Below are 22,596 nucleotides of genomic sequence, written 5' to 3' on the forward strand. Positions count from 1 at the left end.
TGGAAGGACTTCAGAAATGGACTGATGTGTTCTACTTTCTTAGTTCTAGTGAGAACTCGGGCTGCAGAATTTTGAATCAGCTGCATGGACTTTTTAGACAAACTAATGAAAACACTGTTGCAGTAATCAATTCTACTAAAGACAAATTCATGCATGTGTTTTCCTCTTGGACATTAATCCTTTAATCCTAGAGATATTCTTCAGGTGATAAAAGGCTGTTAGTAACTGCCTTTGAATTTTTGATCTTTCTATCAAGATTATGATTTCTCAATATTTCTCTAATCAGTAGTTTCTAGTTGTAGTAGCTGAAGCTGTGAGCCAACTTTGGATCATATATTGATCTGTTCTAAGCATCTACTGTAGCTGTGTGTAGTCTGCATATTTATGGTAACAGGTGTTATTTGCTATAGTCTGAGCTAAAGGAAGCATGTAGATTCTGATTAGGAAGAACCCAGCATGTGATTTTGCTGGAGTCTTAGTTAAGGTTCCCTACTGACACATATAAGTCAGTGTCCTTCATGTAGGATTTAAACCAGTCAAGTGCTGTACCAGAAATTATCAATAGTATCAAATAAAAGGATCCTTTCACCAGAGTATAATAATCTTACACCCACAACATATGCGGTATTTATTTTGAACTTATAAAAGTCTAAGAGGAAAAATCAACTAAATCATTTTATTGTAATATGTACTTTCTATGTTGACCAGAAACTGTTAGATCGATATACCTGAAATTTCTACTTACCTTAAGTGTAGATATGGGAGCCTGCAAGAAAGCCAATTTCTGTTAGTAGCTTGTAAAAATAGGACTTCATTATTTAAAGGGAATCACCTTCATAAATGTAGCAATGGCTTCAAAAAAATACCTACTTGTCTTAACTTTCCCACATTTGCATTTAAAGCAGTTAGTAAATTTAAATGACTCAAAACTGCAAGAAATAATAATGAAGATACAGCATCTATAAGCAGAAGATCACAAGAAGAACACAATATCACTCATTAGAGGATTAGACTGCATACCTAGGTGACAATATATGTTGATTACACTGTACATTATTGAGCTAGCTATCATTCAGGCTCATATTTTCACAGAACTGTAGCTGTGGCCAAATGTATATAATTGAAGTGCTGAAAGTAACGCTTCTCTAAACTCCTCTTTTTTTGGTAATTTGCTGATTATTTGCAGAATAGCAAAGATACTGTGACCTTTCAATAAACAGATAACTGACATATATTAGTTGTTTAAACCACTATAGCACAAGTAGAATCTTATTTCCACATTTCAGCTAAACAGATACATTTTCTGTTCATTATTTGATGCATCTCCAATCACTTTTTTCTTTATTTTTTATCTTGAACCAGTAATTAATGAGCAGTAAAATCCCCGTTCTGTTGGAGCTGCTGGTCCAGAGTGAATGAGGCAGAGATTGCAGGATAAGAGATGCCCTGCAGAGTTTGGCCCACATTGCTGCCTGCTTGGCAGGTTATATTGCAGTGCACTATGACTGACCCACATTTGCTGTCTATTTCAGTGGATACCACATACACACACACACACACACACACACATATAGAGTTGCGTATTAACCCCGATCCAATCCAGGTCTCATTTCCACCAGTTCCCTCCATCTAGTTGTCTTTTCTGTATTATCCTCTCTTGTTGGTGGGATAATGCATCCAGCTCTACATCCAGCTGCCTCTGAGCAAATAAGAAAATATCAAAAAGTGATCTCAGGCACATGTTTACTTTGTCCTTTTAATGAATTGCTAATACATTTAGCCAAATTTAGTGTGTTTGACATAATCTCTTTAAAATAACACATTATCTGTCTTTTTGAAAAAGTTTGGTTTTCATGGTCTAAGCCTGTCTTTGTTCTTTTCTCTTCTGTGGTTAACTACCTAACACTCTGCACTTTGTGGTTTTTGCCCCGTTTAACAACAGCGAGGAGAAGAGCGAGCAGATACTTGACTGCAGACATGAGCTGGAAAACATGGAGAGTGAACTGAAGAGGATTCAGCAGGAGGTAGGAAGTCACTGAAGACTAAGACGTGACAGCTTAGAAGTTACTTCTTGCACATTTACCACAAAGAATGACAAGCCGCAGATTAGATGTTACACAACTGGGCAGGAATAAGCTCTAAAAACTGAAGAGAGAGTAAAAAAAACCCACAATAGCTGGAGTATGTCAAACTGAAAACCATGCGAAAAGGTGAATGTTTCTTTAACTTTGCATGTGTGTGCTGGAATCTTATCTCTTTTTTTTTTTACACTCACATTGAATCATTAAATAGTTGTAACAAGGCCCATCTTAACAGGGAATTTCACATTCTTAAGGGAGCCCTGTTAATTTTCTAGAAGGTTAAGAATAGAAAGAACGCCACCACCACATACAGTAGACCATATAGAGAAAATAAATTCTCACTGAAATAAACCCTTAATTTACTGTGCAGAATCGCTCAAAACAATTGAATATTCCACCAACAATCTTGCACTTTAAAAACCTTGTTTCTGAGAATAAAAAAAAAGTCATTATAAAGCTCAGAATTGTAACTTCTTCTGATGAATTGTGCAACTTCAGCAAACCAGACAGCAACATCTCTCCTCTCAATCCCCCTACCAATCCCCGTACCATGAGCAAGATACTCATTGACTGGTTTGGACGCATAACAAAATACACTACTCAAAAAAATTAAAGGAACACTTTGTAATCAGAGTACAGCATCAAGTTAATAAAACGTCTGGGATATTGATTTGGTCAGGTAAGTAGCAGAGGGGGTTGTTAATCAGTTCTAGCTTCTTTGGTGTTAATGAAAATAACAACAGGTGCTCTAGAGGGGCAACAACGAGACGACCATCAAAACAGGAATGGTTTTACAGGTGGAGGCCACTGACATTTTTTTCCCTCCTCATCTTTTCTGACTCTTTTTCACTAGTTTTACATTTGGCTAGGTTTACTGTCACTACTGTTAGCATGAGGCGCTACCTGGTCCCTACAGAGGTTGCACCGGCAGTCCAACTCCTCCAGGATGGCACATCAATACGTGACATTGCCAGAAGGTTTACTGTGTCTCCCACCACAACCTCAAGAGCATGGAGGAGATTCCAGGAGAGAGGCAGTTACTCCAGGAGAGCTGGACAGGGCCATAGAAGGTCTACAACCCATCAGTAGGAACTGTATCTGCTCCTTTGTGCAAGGAGGAAGGTATATTGAGAGTTGGTGGATGACTCGGCAGGGCAGCAATGCCAGAAGAAATTAAACATCCTGTTATCCTGGCTAAAGACTTTCACATCTCCAACCTAATCCTTCAACATATTCATTCTGGGGTGGGTCATGGGGGTCGTAACCACATGTTGTCTAAACTGCCTCAAAAATACTGGATTCCTGGAGTCACAGTACTAATCATAAAAACTGTGGCTAAATGTATTGTGTGTCGGCGCATAATGCTTCACCAGGACAACAGCAAATGGCAGACTTGCCTCTATATGGAGTAATGTCTGATGAACCACCATTCATACAGTTTCCAGTCAAATGTGGAAGAACTATAATGAAAATCTATGGTGTAATATTCATATGTTTAGCCTCATGAGCTAGTCATATTGAAATTGCATCATCACTGGAGACAGACTCTTTTATCAATGCCCTTCGTCGTTTTATTGCCAGACGTGTATAAGTAAAAGAACTGTGATCCAACAACAGCGCCAATTTTGTGAGAGCTCAATGTTAGGAAAGAGACAATAAAGGACTGGAATCAAAGTCAAATACACAATACACTGATGGAAAAGAGTATTAAATGGAGGTTCCATCCCCCAACATGCTCACATCGTGGAAGTATATGGGAAAGGCTTATAAGATCTGTGAGAAAAGTTCTTAATTCAACTTTAAATGTGTCTGCAGAATAAGCAGAACTCCAGACCCATCACAAAGGCTTCTAAAGATCCATATTACCTTGAAGCACTTACTCCAAGCCACCTGTTGCTTCCTAATATGGCACCATTACTTCCACCAGGATGTTTTCAAAACAATGACATATGCTCACCGCAGATGGAGGCAATATATGTCCGATCTTTTCTGGAAAAGATGGATTAAGGAATGTCTTCCACAACTCCAACAAAGACAGACGTGGTGCAACCCGAAATTAGATTTTATGCCAGGAGACATTGTGATCATAGTGAATGACTCTGTGCCAAGGAATTCCTGGATAACTGGAAAAATTGAAGAGATTATTCAGGACGAAAAAGGATTTGTTCATTATCTTCGGATCGAGACAAGGACTGGATTCTTAAATAGACCCATTAATAAAGTCTGTCTTTTACAGGAGACAGAGGACATTTAACCAGCTAGACTGACTAAGCCTTCTTGAAGTGAATTGCTCAAGTGATCTATGGACTTTTAAATTCACGGATCAAGGGGATACGGATCAAGCCCTAGTATAAGGGGTTTATGTATCACATCAAAATCCTTTATCAATTCTTATTATCTTTATTTATTCCAACAACAAACTGTGAGCTTTAGGATTGTTGAGCTGTTTGACTGATGCAAAGAAAATAATACAATATATTTTTTTGTTACTCTGTTTTACGATATCTATAAATTGCATTAGGAAGGATGTTTTTTGAATTTCACATGGTAGAGTGAATATCCAGTTGTTTGTAAATGAAAAGGTGTATTTAATGTGTGTTCAATACTGGCTCTAAAAAGAAATGATGTGTGTGACCCTTAACCAGAACTCCCAGCTGCAAGTAGATGCCCGCGCTGCCCGTACCTACCGGGACGAGCTTGATGCCCTTAGAGAGCGAGCCATGAAGGCGGACAAGCTGGAGAGCGAAGTTGGCCGCTACAGGGAGCAGCTGCACAAGATGGAGTTTTATAAAGCCAAAGTGGAGGTGGAGGAAGATGCACTTGTTTCCAGCTTATGCTTTACTTTTATTTGCACTGGTTTGAAAGAAACATGACGTTATGATCTAAGGTACAAAATGTTAAACTGAATAATTATATGAATCTCTTTTACATTTAACAGGAGCTAAAGGAGGACAACAGGGTCCTCCAAGAGACCAAGGAGGTGTTGGAGGATCAGCTGGAAGGCTGGAGGTCCCGAACAGATAAAATCCACCAGCTGGAGAAGCACAATCTGCTGCTAACGGCCCGCCTCCATGACATGGAGCAGGTTGGACATGTTTTATGTACAATTGGCAAGATCTTTTCAGTTTTCCCTGCTAAGAAAGGGATATTTGTCCAAAAATAATAAGAGGGTTATACAGAAGCCTATTTTACAATCTCTATTCTTTTCATTTTTGTTGTGCGCTGACAATTGTTTACTCTAGGAGAAAGAAGCAGACATACAGAGGATGAAGGAGCTTCAGGAGGAGAACCTGGCTTTGTGTTTGGCACAGAGGAGGAGCATGGAAGAGTCGCAACATCTAGGCTGGGAGCTGGAGCAGCTCTCTAAAACGGCAGAAAACTCCCAAGGTGGCGACAATCAGGGTCTCTGTTAGTGGGTGTTATATGGAGCAAATGATATGAGATTTAGTCAGGATGTTTTCAATGGGGTCCCTCAGATTGACTTCATTTTTATGTCATTGTTAACCTTTAAATATCTATTTTAATAAACCTTTAATTTAAAAAAAAAATTTTCAATGCCATAAAATAAGTACAGAGAATCAATATTTGACCAGGCATTCCAGTGGTGCAGGTTGACAAACATAAGTGCTCCAGTACAAGGACAGCAGCTTTCATATTTTGCTTCTTGAAGACATTCTTCAGTGCTTCTTCAGTGCAGAACTGAACAGGGGCTGAAACGCCTCAAAGAATTCCAGTTTTCTCCTTTGATGTGACTTAAAATTTAACCAGGCCGATTCCTCTCTGAACAAAAATGAAGCAACTTCCTCATTAATAGCTCCCTAGTAAATTTTAATTTCAGGAATAGCGATCCAAAGTCCCATTCAACCTCTGGGTAGCTTTTTTTTATATATATATATAAATGAAAATTTGACTCAAACTTGAAAACTTCATTTAATCACAACATAGTTCTTCTTTTTGCCATTAATCAAAAGTAGGCTTCCGAGTCATTCAGGGCAGTTTAGATATAGTTTTGTGGATTTACTTTTCCTGCAGTTGCTCTACACTACAGTATAATCCTTTGACTTATCAGTGTTAAATCCCTGATAATCAGTTTAAATAGCAATTTTCCTAAATTTCCCATGATATATAATTTTGAAAATGTTCATTTACAGTGCAACCACTTGTTTATTTGAATTACTTGAAAAAAACGGTTCCTTTATAAACTTGACTGATAAGATAAAAGGCTAGTATCAATTATGTTTTTAGAGCCAAAAAGTTACAAGCTGTGGTGTTTTTTTTTTCTTTTATAGAGCGGCAGACATTGAGCGAAGAGGTCGGAGAGAGAACCCAAAGTCAGATTTTAAAGCTGGAGAAGGAAAACCAAAGGCTCCTGAGGACTATTGAGGATCTGAGAGCTGCACTTCATAACGGATGCAGAAAGACCAAACACAGTCAGCATTTAGCAGGAAACACCCACCAAAGTACATCATCAGAAGAGCAATCCTCAATGACGAAAATCTTCAGCTCAGTCACTGAAAACCCCTCCGATGCACAAAGGCTGCAGATCCAAAATGGAGATTCTAACTGCCGACAGCAACTCGTCACAAAAGAGCTGGAGGGAGGCCAAACTCAGATCCTTCTTGCAGATCTTGCAGACTGTGGCATTGAGAACGGGCACCTACAGGATCCAGACAAGGACAGAATATCACAGCTGGAAATCTTAGAAAATAACCATAATCAGTTCCATAGTTTTGTTAGACCATGTGATCCCTACCCAGGCTCGCAGAACGGAGGCCCATACCATGATAGCACTTCCACAGGTCTCCCAGGACGTTCCGCTACTAGCAAGCACACACAACGACTGGAGGTTAAATGTAGGGGTCTGGACACACTTAACCAGCAGCTACAAACTTCTCTCTACAATAGCGGTATGTTCAGTAACGTCACCTTATGTAGTCACATAGCCAATCAAAACAAGTGTTTAAAGTTTGTTTTTTACTTTTCTCTTTTTAGAACGTAAAGTTCAGCATTTAGAAGCTGAGGTTCAAGAGCTGGAAGCAGAGAACCATGCACTCCAGGGATCATTTGAAAAACTTCGGATCTCAGCAAGACATCTAGAGCAGCTGGAAACTGAGAAACAGAACCTGGAGCATGAAACCACCTCACTGGAGAGAGACAAACGGCAACTAGAGAAAGAAAATCGGAGGCTTAAACAGCAGGTAGAAATCACAAATTATATTTGTTAATACAATGCTAACAAAAAAATAATTTATAAAAATACAGTTGTCCTCTTCTGAAAATAGTTGCAATTTTTCATCTTTCCCAGGCTGAAATTCAGGAAGCCAACTTAGACAGCCGTAATGCTTGCATTGCAAGTTTGGAGAGAGAAATGCGTTTGCTAGTGAAGGAGGTGGAAGGGTTAAGAGAAACGTCTGAGAGAGTGAAAAGCTTGGAGAGAGAAAACAGAGAGCTGACCAAACAAGCTGCTATCGACCAGAAGACCCTGGCAACCCTCAGAGAGGTGAAGACAACATATTCTATTAGACAGTACAAGAATTCCTGACAGGAAGACAAAACAAATCTGAATGTGAACATTTCATTACTGTTATCTATGAAATAATTAATATGCTTTAAACCTTATCATATGTTATAACATCTGACTTTAAAATATTGTATTGAATTGTAATGTGTTCAACCAATGCGAAATAATGCAGGATGATCTCAGTGGGATATGGCATGGTTTCACGTTTTTTATCAATATAAACCTCATTGTCAGGGCTCAGAATAAAGAACCCAGTATTCAGGCAAACAGACAGTATGATATAGTGTTTAAATAAAGAGACGGATTTACAGTGAAAAGCTAGGGCGTCTAATGCAGGAACCTCTGCATGAAGACAAAGCAGGTTAGTGACCACGATAATCTGCTGGAGGAAGATTATGTAAGTGTGAGTCACTGACCTGGTCTTAAAGTGCAGTCCGTGCTCAGAAGACAAAGTTGGTTCCAGCCAGTCAGCTTACGACAAGACGTGGCGGACGCTGCCCAGAGAGTCGCAGACGTTGAAGCCCATGGGACCGGTGAACAACCATGAGATCAGATCTCAGCAGACAAAGGAAGGCAGGATAATCCTAAGGGGAAAAGCAAAAGCCGGTGTCAAGAAGGTACACAGGAGTCTGGGCCAGAACAGACAGAGATCCGAATAAGTACCAAAGGGAAATCCAGGACGGTGTCAGAAAGCAGTTCCAGGTTTGGTAAACAGACACAATCCAGCAGGAGTCGGAAGACAGGTCAGGCAAACAGATCAGAACAGGAACAGGCAGCCTCAGGACTCTTTCTTGTAAATTAAGGTCAAATGAAAATAAACCCAACTGTTCTATGAAGGTGCCAGACATTTAGTGAAGAATAATAATGAACAAAAATCATTATGAAGATCAAGGAACCCAGAAGATGGGTCAAAAAGAAAATATATATAAGTTTAAAGCTGCTTTAGCCTCTAAGGCAATATCCACATTACAGTTCTGCACTGTGTTGTGTTGGTCTGCCAAATCCAAGTAAAGTACATTAAAGTTTTTCTGCAATGTGACTAAAAGTGAGGAAATACATCAACTATTAGTTGTTTTGCAAGGCAGCATTGATTAAAATTATATCCCACCTCAGGAGCTGGTTAGCGAGAAGCTAAAAACTCAGCAGAGAGACAGGGACCTGGAGAAACTGGCCCTTGAGCTGGAGATGAAAGTCCCTATCCCGGAAAGCATACAGCTGGAAGCACCAGATGGCAGGTGCATACAAAACTATTCGCAGGAACATCTACATTTTAAGCATTTTCTTTTTTTTATGTTCAGACTTTATTTCAGTTTATGCTATTCTCCTGAGATAGAGTCAAGATGCTAGAATCCGAACTGGAGTTTTCCCTGAAGAGGTCCCTGCAAATTAAAGACGACAAGATGGCTGCTCTGGAGGCTCGTCTGCAGGAATCCTCCTTTCTAAACCAGCAGCTTCAAAAAGAGCTGAAAACTGTAAGTGACGACAAATATCTCAGATCTTTGTGTATTAAATTTTGAACAATTCAGATTTAATCAAAACAGTCTAAATGTTCTGTAAAATTAAATATTTAGCTTTTCTTAATGTAGCAAAAAAAGTCCAGTCCTACCCTTAAGTTTACCAGCAATTTCTTTCAGTGGGTATCAGTGCTACATGTTTGTACCACTGTAAAACCTAATTTTTAGTGTACTAAAATACTTTAAGTTAACAGAGCTCAATTCGCATCAACTTGTTGAACTAATCTTAAATAAGTAATGTAAACTACAGGACCTTGAGAATTGCATGTATTTAAGTTGAGTCCATCCAAAAAAAGTGTTCATAGCGATGTCGCTTTTCGATCCTTCGATGTCGGCTCTTCCTGTCATTGTGAAGCAGAATTCACAAAGCGTTAGATGGTTTACTCACTAATAAGGAACCTGAGGCAGGCTCAGACTGCTGAGATCAACATCAGATTGTGACCTCTTTGCTAAACTATTTGGCAGTAGGCGTGGACAGAAATACAACACTGTAAGTATGGTTACTGTTACCGGTACAATCATTGGCATTTAAGATAAAGAAATGTTTTTGTCCTTCAGTATGCACCAAAGTTTTTGTTTCACCCAGTTTAAGTTCTGTAGTAAGTATTCTTTAAAGTATTCTAGTATTCTTTGCTATCGAAATATTAATCAATTAATCATTAAAAAACTGACTGATTAATATATGAGCAAAATTATTGTTAGTTGCAACTCTAAGTAATGCATTAGGCTAAAAATTGCACTCTGGGTAGCTATAAACTCTATAAAGTGAGACAAATGTTGTCTAAATGGGCAGAAATTTTAAGTTAGCGGAGCTAAACAAGTTCATAATGGACTCAGTCCTCAGTCAACTAACCACATTGTTTTACTAAAAGTAACTTCCAAGATTTACAAGCATAATTTCTCTTATCATTTTGTAACTGGTTTGAATAAATCTTTAGAGTTACCTGGACTTAAAAAGAAGCTATACACATTAACTTAAAGTTGAAATACTTAAAATTAAAATAAATGACAAAAATATATTTTTGTAGTACTTCCTTACATAAAAAAGTGATTAAGGTGAATCCAGTTTTTAGTATTAATCAGTTTCCTTGTAAGTTTTCATTTCAGTGAACCTATCCAGGTTTGCAGTGGACATTATAACAGAGAATTCCTTCTAGAGAATTAGCTGATTATCATTTGAGCTTTAAACCTCTCAAATGTGACAGGTGAAGCTGAACTATGAGGCCCTGCAACAGCGGCAGGAGGAAGAGCAGACGGCATTAAGATCCAGCCCTCCAGCACAGACCAACAAGGCTATGACCGAGTGGCTGCGTGAAAGCCAAGAAGCGACCAGAGAGCTGCTGAGGCTCAAAGACCACCTCATTGAAGTCGAGAGAAGTGTAGGTAGTTTGTTTCTGTCAATGAATGGGATAGATGCTGTGGTATTACGGTTATCAAGGCCAATGGCTGCCCTTTCTGAATCTGATTCTGCCAGAGGTCTTTTACAGTAAAAAAAAAAAAAGGTCTCCTCTCTGTTATTAGAAATTGATCCGTGCATGTTTAGGAAGATCAATGGTCCCACTGGGGTGTAGCTACCCCCGTTACGCAAACACACAAACCAACAAAAATTGTGACAGGCTTCCACTCACCATGGCCCTAAATAGGTCAGAGCAGGATTGGAAGATGAATGGATGGCTGCACTTTATGGAAATTGGACAATTTGGGATTTAATCTGATTATAATCAATATAGTCCAACTACAAATAGATTGTGTCTAAAGGATAATGAAGTTTCATTGCTGTTTTCATTTTTTATTGTGCTTAAATGTGAACCAAAGTTGTTCTTTTTTATACATTCATCCATTGTTTTTTTAATGCTCAGTCTGAGTCTCACCTGACTGAACCACTGAAATCCACATGTTTATGACGGTAGGACAGAAACAAATAAGTTATTAGGCATGCCTCATATATCAGCTTTACAAAGTAAAGTATTTTCAGTGTGGTGGTCTTTTTTATTCTAAACAGCCAAGCGGATAGGAAGACATAAAATATTTATCATAAATCCGTAAATATTGACTTTTGCCCATAGCACATTTGTATATTATAATATTGTTATATTTTACATTTAGATTTAGATTTCACTCTGATATATATATATATATATATATATATATATATATATATATATATATATATATATATATATATATATATATATATATATATATATATGGTAAGTATGTCAAACTTTTCACTTTTAGTAGCATTGCATTTGTTGTGTTTAGTGGCTAGTGAGTTATTTGACTAATAGATTTAAAAAGATCTTAAAAAACTCTTTCATTTTTGAAACAAGGTGAACTTTGAGGAAAGAGATTAGTATCATTTTAAATACGGCTGTAACAATAAAATGTGGATGAAGTGCAGCTCTAAATATTTTCCGGATGCACTGTACAGCTACATTTCATTTTACTCTGTGATTCAAAAAGAGTATTTTTGAACTAGAGTATATTGAGGAATACCTGAGAAATCATTTCTTTTTTGTCTCTTTTGAAGAATGCTACTCTAGAGGCTGAGCGCCAGGCTGCGCAGGTCCAACAGAGACAACTGGAGAGTCAGTGTGACAGCCAGCAGGCTCAAATCCTCGCCCTGCAGAGGCAGGCTGCCTCCTTGCAAGAAAGCAACACAGCCCTGCAGACACTCAATGCAAACCTCCAGGTCCCATCTCAGAACTCCTTAGATAATGAAATAACTAAAACACTCGATGATAACATTTATACATTGCCAGCAAAACCACACAAGCCATTTAGTCAACATTAACTTGAGTATTTCGCTCTGCAGGTAGAGAAGTCAACACTAAATTCACAGAGTGCCTCCCTCATGGCCCAGAACGCTCATCTGCAGCAACAAAAGTCAGGAATAGAAAGTGAGCGAGACACCGCTACACAGGAACGAGAAGAGCTGCGTGGTGCTCACGAGCAACTTCTGCGAGATCATGAGCGTCTGACGGTGCTGCACGAGCGACAAGCCATGGAGTATGAGGCTCTGATGGGTAAACATACCTGTCTGAAAAATGTCCACCGCACACTAGAGTTGGAGCATCGTACTTTGCAGGACAGGTCAGAGAGACCAATTATAATTAATAACAAAATACTGTAATTTTCATACACTTGGATTTTTTTTACATTATGGTGTACTGCAAAGTTTCCTGGTCTGTACTTATGCACTTCTGTTGGGTGATATTTGAAGGAATAACAACTTGGTGCAGCAGAGAACTAAACTAGAGGAGCTGGAGAAAACCTTGAAGGAGGAGCAGATGAGGATCTCTCTGGATAAAGAACAGCATCAGTCAACAGAGGCTGAATGTTGCAGACTGCGTGATGAGAAGGACTGGTAAGAAAAATCAAGAGCATACACAGACGCCGGAGTATCCAACCAGCACTGATGTTGCTATGATTCTTTAACTAAAGGCTCAGCCGAATGTACCATCAGCTACAAAACGATAATGAGACACTGAAAGATGAACACAAGCTGCTCAAGAGCCAGCTGAACGAGGCCAACCTGAAGCACACCTGGCTGGAGGCCGACATCTCCAAACTCAAAAAGGACTTTCAGGATCTCGACATCTCCTCCACAAAACTGGCCAACCAGTGTGAGGTGCAAGAAAAACACCATCTATGAATGGGCTTCTACAAGCTTTTGAATGAGTCCTTTATGATTATTTCATTGCTTTTAATCTACCAACCTTTGTATAACTAGATGTCAGTGAGCTAAAGATGTCTGCTTATGGTGTTTAGTTGCTGAGTCAGCTCAAAGGGAACCTTGAGGAAGAAAATCGGCATCTCATCAGTCAAATCGAGACGCTAATGCTGCAGAACCGAACCTTGTTGGAGCAGAATATGGAAAGCAAGGATCTGTTTCATGTTGAAGAACGACAATACATGTAAGTAGCACAAAAAAAATAATAAATCTCCTAATTTGTTTGCCTCTAGGCCTCCTGTCTGGCAGTCCCAGCATTAAAAATCCTTCTACAGATGGACTCACAATTAAGAAAAAATAATTAGCATATGTTCAAACGCAGCATCAAACATTAGCTTTGAATTAGTAGTTTGGCAATGAAAATGTTACTTACAGCAAAAGGAAAGATTCAATTATGAGTGACAGAAATACACAATAAAGAAATGTAAATAATATCTTAAAGATGTCTCCATATTTGCTCAGTGACAAGCTCAATGACTTGAGAAGGCAGAAGGAGAAACTGGAGGAGAAGATAATGGATCAGTATAAGTTCTATGAGCCCTCACCTCCTCGCAGGTAAACACAATCTGCTACTGAAACATGCTCTGCAAGATACTTAGGTTAAACGTTATCAGAAGAAATGTTTGATTTTGGCAGCTTCTTGCTTTTTATTATTAGCTTAATATTTCAGTTTGTAATTTTGGAAGGTTTGCTTTCCATGGTTTATAGATCTGAATGATACATCTACCTGCAATCGTCATCTCAATATAAATGTGTGTAAATCACGGTCTCTCTGGACTGCTTAGATGCTTAGTTTCTCATAGGTTGCTATATTTCAAATATGGATTCAAAAACATTCAAATTCAAGTAATTGGCAAATTGTGATGATGGAAAACATAAAGAAGATTAAGAAAAACATGGGTGCATGCCAGTGGGTGTTAACATTGCAATTATCAAGAGCAACACCACTATTACTGGTTGCCATTTAACATGCAATCAGGGCTATTACCATGCCACCTTGTGTGACAGTTATGTTATGTGTAATCACAGACGTGGCAACTGGATAACTCAGAAACTGAAGAAGCTGATGAAATCCAGCAGCCGTGATAACGAGCCTGACACCCCACACGTGGTTGCGGCGGAGCACCACCTTTGCTCCAACGACAATAGCTCCTTCATCAGCTTTGATGGATCTGGATGTTCGGCCTCCACTTTAGCCGGGGACATTACCACACAGCAGCGTAGCAGCAGTGAGTATGTGGGTCTGAAACCCACCAGATCAGACCTGCGATTGTCAGAGAGGATATTTCCCATTTTAAAGAATCAAACCACTGAAATCTGACTGTTAGTTATAGGAAAATTGTTATTATAGTTGTTATAACATTGTTATTGCTTTAGATATGAACAACGCACACCTGAACATTTTCTGTCAGCATATGTTTGTGTGTTTCAGATCAAGTAAATCTTGCATGCAATTTCCTGGAATACGGCTCATTATTCCTAATGTGTGTGTGTGTGTTCTCTTCAATATTCCTAACTGTCCTGCTCTTGTCTCTTTTGTTGTTTATATCGATTTATTTCTACCCTCTGTCAACCTTTGGAATCCGTTTCCTCTCCTGCTTCCCTCCTGTCACCCATCCGCCATCTGTCTGCTGTGGTCACTCTGTTGCTTTGAAAAAGTCGCTCTGAAAAACTTTCCCCGTTTAAGGAACAGGCTAAAGGAGAGAGACAGAGTCAAGTCCATCTTCCGTCGTTCTTTGTGTAAGACAAAACAGTGTCTGCCGCCTGCTCTCATTTTAACCTGTCTCTGACTTGGCTTTTATAGCGATAATTTCAGAATTTTTTCTTTATGCTACTCTGTCATCTTGTGCTTGATTCTTGCACATGGTGCCTTGCAACACTTTATCACACTACATGCCTCCTGACATTGGATGTTATTGCTATTTATTTGTTAAACCATTAAAAGTTAGCAAAGAACTGTTAGGATGACGTTAAATGGCTTTTAATGTTTCATAACACAGCTGAAACATGAGGTGTGCATCATACTCAGCCCTCTTCTCTGTGTTATCTCTAAAAATATGTTCTCCAGCAAGGGAGGCCACCATTATTTAAAAATTTAATTTGCAAAACAACATATTGGCAAGCCCCACAGTTTCTGGGAGAACATCCTATGGACAAATGAGACAAAAATGTATCTTTTTAGCATGGCAAATCATCTCTATGTTTGTTGGTGGAAAATGAAGCATATGAAAAAAAGAACAATGTCCCTATTAGGAAACATGGAGGAGGCTCTGTTATGCTTTGGGGCTGCTTTGCTTCATTTGACTCAGAGTATCTTTCATTTGATTTAGAGAATCTTTCATTTGACTCAGAGTATCTTGAATCTCTGCAGGGTTCAATCAAATGTCAGACTATCAATGGATTTAAGAGAAATGTTCTGCTCAGTGTCAGAAAGCTTGGTCTCAGTCGCAGGTCATGGGTCTTCAACAGGATATTGATCCAAAACACACAGCTAAAAAAAGCCAAGTATGGCTATGATGAAAACATTTGACTATTCTGAAGTGGCCTTTTATGACTTCTGACCTTAGTCCTCCTGAAACCATGCTACCTGGAAAAGGCACCCTTCAAAGTCTGTTCATTAAGAGTGGGTCAGAATACCTGCAGAGAAGAGCAGAAGTATCACTGGCAGTTACATGAATTGTTTGATTGCAGTGATTGCCTCAAAATATTAAGTTAAGGGTACCATCATATCTGTCCAGGTCTGTTTTATGAGTTATTTTTTAATAATTCATTTGAAACATACCGAACAAGCAATGTCTGATATTCATTTGATCATTCTCACATAAATTTTACCTATCAATTCTTTAGTCAGATTCAAATTATTTCTGTGACCTTTACGGATTTTTATTTCATTAAATTAGGGGCACCAACAATTTGATCCAAGTGTGTATGCTAGAAGTACATGGGTCCAGTCATTTAAACATAAACATGGCATTTGGGGTTGCATATGAATTGTTATACATTTGCTTTGCCTAATACAGAAAATCCCAGCAATACAAAGAAGTTAGTCATTGTAACCCGACACACTGCATAAAGGTTTCAGGTGTTGTGGATATTTTTGGGACATTCTCCAGAACTAGCAGTAATAAAGACATCACAGATCCTCTAGTCTCATTTCATTAAAACTTCACTCATTTTCTAATTAACTATAGCTTTGAGTGCCATTTATGTTTAGCAGCAGAGACCACTACCCATGATTTAATAGAACAGGAGAAAACAAAGAAATGCTGCATTGCAGGAACATTGTGCTGCTGCATGCCTTTGCCCTTCCAGGTGGCAGCTGCATCTAATTCACCTCTCAAAAGTTCTGTTCTTCTCATTTGATCAGAGGGAAAAACTGACCTAGCATGCATAACAGTTTGGCCTGTCTGTCCATTCCCCTCATCCACTCCTTACCAACCCTTCATCCTTCAATGTAGCCTTGAGCAGCTTATCCCACCCATTGACCTCATTTGAAGCAAGGCAGGACACTGATGTGGACAAAGGCCAAGAGAAGCTGCTGACCTTATCTCTCAGTACCTCCACATTGTCCATCCTCCATCATCATCACCCAGCCACTTCTCCATTTGACCACCGTACCAAAACCCCTGACATTGGCCTACATGTTTCTGAGCAGTGGCTGACAGGTAGAGGAATCCAGAAACTGCTGTTGTGTCAGATTTAATTATAGAAGCTGAAACTGTAAATTGTGTTCTTGTTGCCTTGTGGTGATTTATTATTTTTGCTCCATACAGACAAAGATTCAAGTGGCAGCACTGTGCAATCTGGATGTGATGATGGCGACGGGATGCCAAACCATGGTAAAAACCTTCTTGATTCCTGTTTAGAGGATTCCGTCAGCCTGCAGATGTGCAGCCAGCTCAGGAATTAGACTAAATCCCTCAAACTGCAATCATGACCCTGTTTTGAATTAATCTCTTTGCTTATCATGGAAGCCATCAACTAGACAGAGGAAGCTCTACCCTGCTGCTCCCTGTTGGCCATTATAATTTACTTCACCAATTTTTGAATATGGAACGCATTTAATGCTATGCTCTTTGATCACAGGACCGTCCAATTAACAGTAAAATTCCAACCACATTTCAAAACATCAACCTATATAAATCCCTAAATTACAGTGGAATAAGACGGGGCATAGATTTTAAACAAGTCACCTGAAACTGGTTAAATTCTTAGCAGAAAAGCCTTGGGTGTTAATGACTGCTTCAAACCTGTATGGTGAAACTAGTCACCTTTATTACTCAGATGGGATGTTGTTTAATTCTTCCACACCATTTTACCTTAATTTGGAAGTTTCTGCAGACATCTTCAATGCACTGCCATCTTAAGTTATTTCCATATATTATAAGGTAGATCATAGTCAGGAAAATGAGTCGGCTTTATAGCAACTGTATTTTCTTTCTCTATAAATAGGTGAAGACAAATTACTTGGCTGTAGAGTTAGATAATTGTCTAGCTCAGAACTCTAGCCATGTTAAATCAGCAAGTTTTTAAAGGATGGCCCAGAATATTTCTCTAATCATCTTCCTTTCTACTGACGGACATTTACCAGTGCCTATAGCTAAAAAAAAAGGCCAATATCATGAAGCTCTGACCCCTTTATAAGGATATTTTCTTTTCTTTTTTCTTTTTTTTCATGCATGTAGAAAAATTTTTTAACCATGGTTTGCAATGACATCCCATCTTACCAAACTATACTCTTCCAATTGTTTATTGGGTTGTTCAAATGTTCTGCAGCTGAATTTAAACAAGCTACAACATGTTTTAACTTATTTTAGGGAGTCTGGTGCAGTGACAAATCATGTAGGTCACCTTAGTTGAGCGTATTAATTATTGTTTTATTTGAAAAAATGCACTTACTAGTTTCAGTGAGTTAACTAGCTCCCAAATAAGTCTTTGACTAATCTTGTGGGGATCACCTTGTTGATGCTGGTTTATTGTGAAATGTTCTGTATACTAATGGATTTTGTCCTAAGAAAACACTAAGTGGAACATTCAGAAATGTAGAAATATTGCTCAACGCCTGCGACCAAATCCTTCCTGTCACAGCTATTTATTCTGCCATCAAGAGCCATAAAAGGTATAACATGTAATAAAGGAGAGGCATGTGTTCTTTCGATGTGTACAGTGCATAAAATTTCGCAATAATGTTATTAAAGTTATATAAGCAGAACAGTGTGTTTTTATAAGTGAATGTTGAAATCTAAGGTTTCATTTATACACCTGCAACTGGCCCTCTTGCTGATGCCAAAGGGGCTCAATATAAAAACTATTTGAAACTTCACTCCTATCAGAAAATTTTTCAAGTCTATGGAGACCTTAGAGTCAATGACCTTCTTGTGAGACCCGTGTGTAAAAATAAAAATTTTTTTAGGCCATCAGTCTGAACTGACCTGCTGCTGGTTGGTGGCATATATCAGCAATATTCCCGGTGTAGGTACCAGATCTACTCGGGTGATCAGATCTGTTCGGGTCCCTGCCCCTTCTTATGACGTCAACATATGGCCATTCCACTCGGGAAAAACTGCATTTAAGGATCAAATCTCTTTTGGAGTCTCAGGATATTATTACCTATATTTGCTATTATTACATTGCATTCGCGATCTGAAGTAGCCAAAAGTAGAAAACAATCATTGTCAGTCTTGAAGGAAAGTAAAAGAAAGTGCGCTCTAAGACTGAGCTCTGGCATTTAACAAGGTGACAAAAAAGTCTCAGCTTATTTTCATTGTTTTATTAAGATCTGAGGGCACTGGAGGACAAATGGGGCATCTTAAAAATGTCTTTCGTAGAGATTTTAGGCAAATAAAACAGTTATTCTACTTGTAGAGAACTAACGGTTGTTGTTGACACAAAATTAAAAGCAGTGTAGCTTAATATGGCTAACTGACCGAGCTAAAAGCACAGCTAAAAGAGGCTAACCTGTTAGCTACTGAACGCAGCTAGTCACAAAGCTACCCTGCTCTTCCCCTTTACACCATGGTCTTGCAGTTACTTTGGTCACCGTAAACATTTTTTTTTTCCAGTTTTGTTAACGATCAGGTAAAACTTCATCGATCGTTAGACATGCCACAGACACAACACAACACTACAGATGCTCCCGACTCTGTGTGGTATTATTATCGTTGTCCGGGCAACCACAATGTTTTACATCATATGGCAACGTTCAACCAATCATGTAGTGTAACATCACTGGCATGTGCAGGACCCGAGCAGATCTGAGCACCCCAGCAGATCTGGTACCTACACCGGCTTTCTATGCCATCCTCATCCTGTTCTTCAGTTTCTTAAGGTTATCATTATACGTTCCATTTGTGCATCCAATTTATTACATGTAACTAGGGATTACCTGGGTTGTAACTGAAATGTGGTGCCATATCATAAGCCCAATAGAAATATATTGCCTAAGGAGTAAAATGTTTTGAATCAATTTATGATAATTTAATAAATTAATTAAAAGCTGTAACAGTTATTCTTTCTATGTGAATTTCCAGGGATGGATGCAGTTCAAGGTCAAGCACAGAGTGAAAGCAGCGGCGAGTTGAGCCTGAGCCTAGAGAATGAGCCTTGGTCAAACGGCAGCAGTCCTGTCCAGAAGCCCCCCTCACCTAACTCCTCTTCCTATCAACCACCCAGTGATGTGTCCACCCCACAACCCCATTCACAGCTGCAGCAGCCTGCGGACCAAACCTCCACCATGCAAGCTGACAATAGCCTGAACTCAGATAGGTTGCAAAGGCAAAGAGATCCAGTGCTGTCTCAGGACTTCTGGCTCACAAGAGGCACAAAAACCATCCAAAGGGGGTGTCAGGGAAAAGGGTTTCGACGCACATCAGACATATGCGGTACAGGCAAAACAAACTCAGAACTGAAAAGGTTAAGCTTGAAAGCTGAAACAACTCAAGCCTCTGCTTGTTCCCCAATCACAGTGCTGTATGTTCAGGGTAAATCATCCTCTATGTCTGGCTGCCTGAACTGCTTCTCGACCCCTCTGGTGAAAGAGGGACAATTGGGAGAGTTCAGGTGTCCTAGAAGTCTCCCCCGGGCCAGCAGTGTGATTTCTTCAGCAGAGGGTTCTTCTCGACGCTCGAGTGTAGGCAGCGAATGCAAGGGGACTTTCCAAACTGACCAAGTGCAGACTGTTGAAAAAAACTCTACGCTGGAGCAAATAGAGTTTCAGAAGGAAGAGCGAAACCCAGACTCAGGAAACAGGGAGCCGGAGTCCATTCCTCCTGCCAAACCTCCCCGGGATCCAGCAGTTATTGTACCAACAAAACACTATGAATCCAGTTTGCAGGAGCCATCCCTTGGTTCGTCTTTCACTTTTAACTCTGTGTTCTCAGACACAATCTTCAGTGATTCTGAACTCACCACTACAGCCATCCTAGATACGATTGACATGCGCACACATTTCTTCTGTCCTGATCCATCTTCAGGGAGTACCTCTCCCGTTGAGAGACAAGAAACTACTGAGAAGACACCACAAACATTGCTTAGCTCTGAAAAAAAGGAAACCGAAGCAATATGCTAGATCTTACAGGAGGGCTCAAACAGGAGTGTCTCCTTGCAGTCACTAAACACCTACATTCATGGTTACTTCAAAGTCATCAGGTTTATTTTTCCTAATGGATTTTCAGATTTTTTTTCCTTAATTCTTTTTTAAATTAGGCATAGCTAAAGTACGTTAAGACTATTTTTGTTTTGTTTTTTATTGTATTTAGCACTATAGTTGTTTTTAATCTAGCACATTTATGTATTCAGGCTGTAGACTAGGAGCTAAGTGTTGTTCTGTTTATCTCAAGTCGTAAATCTGGAAAGATGATGAACCCAACTTAACATGCTTTCATTTGCCACTTGGAAAGACAATCACATTGAGCCATAGCAGCAGATTATAGTGTTTTCCACCACATTATTTTTGCAATACTGTTTAATTTTCACTAACAGGTGTTGCGCGGCTTTCTGTGCCCCATTTATGTTATATGATATAATCCATCAGAAGCTCAAATACAAAACTTCTGCACCCTTTACAATGTTTTGAAGATGTTGTAGAAACATCTCATTATGCAGTTGAGGATGGTGAGAGTAATCTTTTTGTACTTATTTTTGACCCCCCCGTAAAGCAGTGTTTCTACTGACAATAACTTAAAACACCGTTCTTTGATCTACTGGGCAATTTGATAGCAAAAAAATATCTGCCAGTTGGAGGTTGTTCAGAACTACTTCAGATTAACTGGTTGTTCAAATCTCTTTTTGCCATAAATCACCTAGCTTAAAGCATCAAAAACAGCTTAGTGTTACTCCCTTTCCCTTCCACATTTCGTACATTTGAGCAAACATGGTGCTTCAAAGTGGGAGTGATTTCCAGTCATTTTGGGCCAGTTCGTATTTTATTGATTTGCTGCTTGAACACAGAATTAAATAGCTGATCTATTAGCTCAGTTTGGCAGCAATCTCTTCAGGGGTCTGGCGATGGCCAGTTGATGTTTAAAACGTAAATATATTTTATTCCAGAGCTCTGTTTCGTCCAGGTTACTGTATTAAAGGTCCCAAAATATTCTACATTTTAAAAAAGAAAGCCCCTTGAGCATGTTTTTCTAAGTTTTGCTGGGAAATTCCTCTCAGATTAGCCAGACAGCGTTAACCAAAAACCTCCTTATTTAGCCCTCATGTGGATGAGCTGTTTGGTTCCCCACACGCCATCCTCTGGAAGGCCACGCCCCCACAACCTGCTACCATGACCATACTGGTACAAGCAGCCAAAAGGAAGCAGCAGACGCGAGTTTGCTGCTTTTGCTGCGTCCGGTCTGAACGTAGCATAAGTCTGAGTTCGTAAAGGTAGTGGCTTGAGGAGCACAATAATACATTAGATGAAGACCGTAGCTTGGCGGATATGCTGCTACAGATTACTCTGGACAGCTTATTTCCCCTTATGACATCATAAGGGGCAGGTTTTTTTCCCCCATTTGTGAACCTCATACACAGGTTTTGGACACATATCACTGTTACAAAATGTATAATGTGAATTTTGCATAATGTGAGACCGTTAAACCTGAAAAACTCAAAGTAAACTCCTGCTGTTAGATATTATTGATTTGGAGTTACAACACCCAGTTCCTTTGCTGTAGTAAGGGACTTTTAGTCAGTATGAAACATCTTGCAGAAGCATCACCATTTCTCCTGAAATCAGACCAGTGGAAAACAAATAAAAGTTCAAAGTTGCAAAATGGGAATCCACCAAAACCTCCAGCATCCCTCCAGCATCTTTAGAAAGTATTAAGATAAGGTAAAATGTAATATTTTTTCAGAGATTTGCATTTATTATTATTTATCTTTTTATTTGAAATAAAACATGTGCACTTGAAGAATAATGTGCAATAGCTAGAGTACATGTGTACGAAAACCTTTTGTTGACAGGTATCAACAAAGCGTTGAATGAATTAACTGCTTAAGAACCCAACTCATATTTCCAGGTTCCATGACTAAACAGAAAAGAACAATTTACACTTTCTGATTTTTATTTTTATTCATTGTAATTGTTATTTTATATAAATATTTTATTTTACCTTAACTTTTTGTGACTATCCTGTTAACTGATTTTTTTTCTTCTTTTGTACAACCTCATTAAATGTTCTGTCTCCCTTCCTAAAGTATGACTTGCAACCTCTTATAACAGTTTATTTGTGATAAAATGTGCACCTGGATGCTATTTTC

At 39.0% G+C, this 22,596-nt stretch overlaps 1 protein-coding gene across 1 annotated transcript in view; it reads left to right on the forward strand.

Annotated features, from left to right (window-relative positions):
• Positions 1–22,454, forward strand: part of LOC107089090 (girdin-like) — a 32,508-nt gene extending 10,054 nt beyond the window's left edge. Inside the window, exons 9-29 of the mRNA XM_015381649.1 lie at positions 1,943–2,024; positions 4,727–4,885; positions 5,020–5,166; positions 5,324–5,468; positions 6,371–6,988; positions 7,074–7,279; positions 7,387–7,581; positions 8,716–8,837; positions 8,936–9,074; positions 10,322–10,495; positions 11,647–11,808; positions 11,932–12,209; positions 12,340–12,483; positions 12,561–12,747; positions 12,888–13,033; positions 13,312–13,404; positions 13,879–14,078; positions 14,509–14,589; positions 16,308–16,514; positions 16,623–16,688; positions 19,380–22,454. Of these exons, the coding sequence (XP_015237135.1) occupies positions 1,943–2,024; positions 4,727–4,885; positions 5,020–5,166; positions 5,324–5,468; positions 6,371–6,988; positions 7,074–7,279; positions 7,387–7,581; positions 8,716–8,837; positions 8,936–9,074; positions 10,322–10,495; positions 11,647–11,808; positions 11,932–12,209; positions 12,340–12,483; positions 12,561–12,747; positions 12,888–13,033; positions 13,312–13,404; positions 13,879–14,078; positions 14,509–14,589; positions 16,308–16,514; positions 16,623–16,688; positions 19,380–20,416 (4,588 nt within the window). The 3' untranslated portion in view covers positions 20,417–22,454. The remainder of the gene's footprint in view (positions 1–1,942; positions 2,025–4,726; positions 4,886–5,019; positions 5,167–5,323; positions 5,469–6,370; positions 6,989–7,073; positions 7,280–7,386; positions 7,582–8,715; positions 8,838–8,935; positions 9,075–10,321; positions 10,496–11,646; positions 11,809–11,931; positions 12,210–12,339; positions 12,484–12,560; positions 12,748–12,887; positions 13,034–13,311; positions 13,405–13,878; positions 14,079–14,508; positions 14,590–16,307; positions 16,515–16,622; positions 16,689–19,379) is intronic.
• The last annotated feature ends 142 nt before the right edge of the window (positions 22,455–22,596 follow it).

The sequence above is a fragment of the Cyprinodon variegatus genome, unplaced genomic scaffold (genome assembly GCF_000732505.1).
Source record: "Cyprinodon variegatus isolate N-32 unplaced genomic scaffold, C_variegatus-1.0 Scaffold238, whole genome shotgun sequence".
NCBI classification, from domain to species: domain Eukaryota; kingdom Metazoa; phylum Chordata; class Actinopteri; order Cyprinodontiformes; family Cyprinodontidae; genus Cyprinodon; species Cyprinodon variegatus.